We start from the raw sequence: 2265 nt of genomic DNA, 5'->3' as shown, positions 1-2265 counted from the left end.
ACCAGAAATTTGTGACCAATAAGATGGAATTGAAACTTTTCTATTCCTTGTTTTACTCCAAGAATCTCCTTGAATGTTGAATGGTAATGCTTCTTAGATTCTTTGAACATACCACTCTTATAGCCACAAATTCTTCTTTCACCATCTTTTTTCTTCTAAAAGCACTAGTCCCCAGTATAAATCACTTGTATCTGTTTGTAGAATTCTTTTTCCATCAGTGGGAATTTTTAGTGCCAGAAGGTTATGGACTTCTTGTTTGATTTTTTTTATGGCTTGAGTTTATCTGGGTGACCATTGTGGAGGGTTTTTCTTAAGCATCTCCTGTAAAGGTCGTATAATAGGAGTCAACTGTTTGAAAAAGTTTGTCATATAGTTTATTGCACCAAGAAATTGTTGGACCTGTTGTTTTGTTAAATTCTCATTGGGAAATTTGAGGAGCTCTTCAGCAATGTGTGGCTGGAGTGAATAGTTGCCATTTTTTATATGCATCCCGAGAAAATCAATTTCAAATACTGCAATGATCATCTTTTTCTTTGATAGCATGATCCCATGTTCTGTGACAATTTCTGTGAACCTTTGGATTAGCAAATCATGGATATCCTTATTTTCAGAGAACGATAGTATATCATCAATATAAATCAATGCTGTTTTTAGTAGTGGCTGAAAGATTTTAACCATTGCCTTCTAAAATAATGAAGGTGCCGTTTTTAGCCCAAAAGGTATAATCGTCCACTAAATATGTTGATTAGGTACACAGAATGTTGTTTTGTGCCTTTCTTCTGGTTTGACCCCTAATTGCCAAAAACCCGCCTTCAGATAAAATTTTGAAAAAATCTTTGCTTTTGCCAGGTTTGCAAATATGGTTTTTCTATTGAGGAGAGGAAACTTATCGTCTGTAAGAAAATGATTCAACAGCTTATAGTCAATGACAAGTCTTAAATTTCCTCTGATTTGCTCACTTCTTTTGTTGACATAAAATGCTTGACACGTCCACTGTGATGTAGTGGGTTCTATGAATCATTCTGACTGTAATTGAACCAATTCTTTTGTGGCAAGCTCCAAATTTTTAGGACTCATCTCCGTGTGACTCGGTTTTCTTGGATTGACATCCTTATTCTTTTTGAAAGGCAATGTTATAAAGAAGTCTAGGTTTTCCCAAAGAGGTTTTGACCATTTGGTAAGGAATTCTGTATGAGATTCTGCACAACAATCTCTTATAAGGGTTTCTGTTATGGTTCAATATGTGATTGGTTCAATATAAGGGATAATGTAATGCCCCAAATCCACTACACATTTTACTTATTTATTTATTTATAAAGATTTGAAGTGTTACCAAAATCCTTCTTTTATAGTTTAAGCGGAATTTAACACTAATATATAAATTTTCGTATTAAACCAATAAGGTGAGTTCGGCAATTCAAAATAAAAATTTGAAGATTTATCTAGCTTAAAATACTACGAACTAAATTGTCAATTTAACATGTTAAATAACTTAAATGTCAAATCTACTAAAATAACATGCACGAAATTAAACATAAAATAAAAATTATTCTTGAAATAGAAATTGGCAAATAATTCTATAACACCAAAAATGTGAATATATTCTTCAAATGAGATTTCTTTGTAAATTATTATTTCTAGAAATTTTACTTGGCGACCCCACGAACATCACTCGAGCAATCTGCCACAGGTCTACACGACTCGTTCTAATCTAAAAATTTAGTAAGGGTGAGTATTTTAAAAAAAAAGTACCCAGTAAGAAAAAAAACGTACATAATCTTATCATAATGATATTTTTGCAAAATGACATGACATACTGACATTTCTTAGATTTAGAGCGAACTAGTCGCAACATCCAATAGCTCAAGGAATTTCATAAAAATCCCTCTATCACATAGGATTTACATACTTGACCAAACGGTCCATCCCGTAGGATTTAACATAAAAATCGACTCGAAGGCCTTAATGTAATTCATGTCAAAATTTATAAAAGAATTTAATCACTTGCACTTTTCTTACCTCACCAAAATAGTATGAAAAAATGAGTTGGAGAATGATATAGAATGTAAAATTCCTTTAATAGTATGATGAATGTGTATAATTGTAGAAGAGTGGATTTTTTTTCTCAAAGTAAACACAGTCTCGCCTAAATATATAATATTACAGATGGCGACTCAATCAGCAGTAACTCCTTTCAAGTTAAAGCATGAAATTATGAGATAATTTAATTAATTTATTATAAGTTAATGGGTTAATTATGTTTAA

At 31.7% G+C, this 2265-nt stretch overlaps 1 protein-coding gene across 1 annotated transcript; it reads right to left on the bottom strand.

The window, feature by feature from the left end:
• Positions 1–279: 279 nt before the first annotated feature.
• Positions 280–678, bottom strand: LOC111376123 (uncharacterized mitochondrial protein AtMg00860-like). The gene has a single exon (XM_022999051.1). It carries the CDS (start codon positions 676–678, stop codon positions 280–282), a length of 399 nt encoding a protein of 132 aa, XP_022854819.1.
• Positions 679–2265: the final 1587 nt, after the last annotated feature.

This window comes from Olea europaea, unplaced genomic scaffold, assembly GCF_002742605.1.
Source record: "Olea europaea var. sylvestris unplaced genomic scaffold, O_europaea_v1 scaffold14550, whole genome shotgun sequence".
Lineage (NCBI taxonomy): Eukaryota > Viridiplantae > Streptophyta > Magnoliopsida > Lamiales > Oleaceae > Olea > Olea europaea.
The sequence above is the reverse complement of the archived record's forward strand: the minus strand, read 5'-3'. Positions and strand labels throughout refer to the sequence as shown.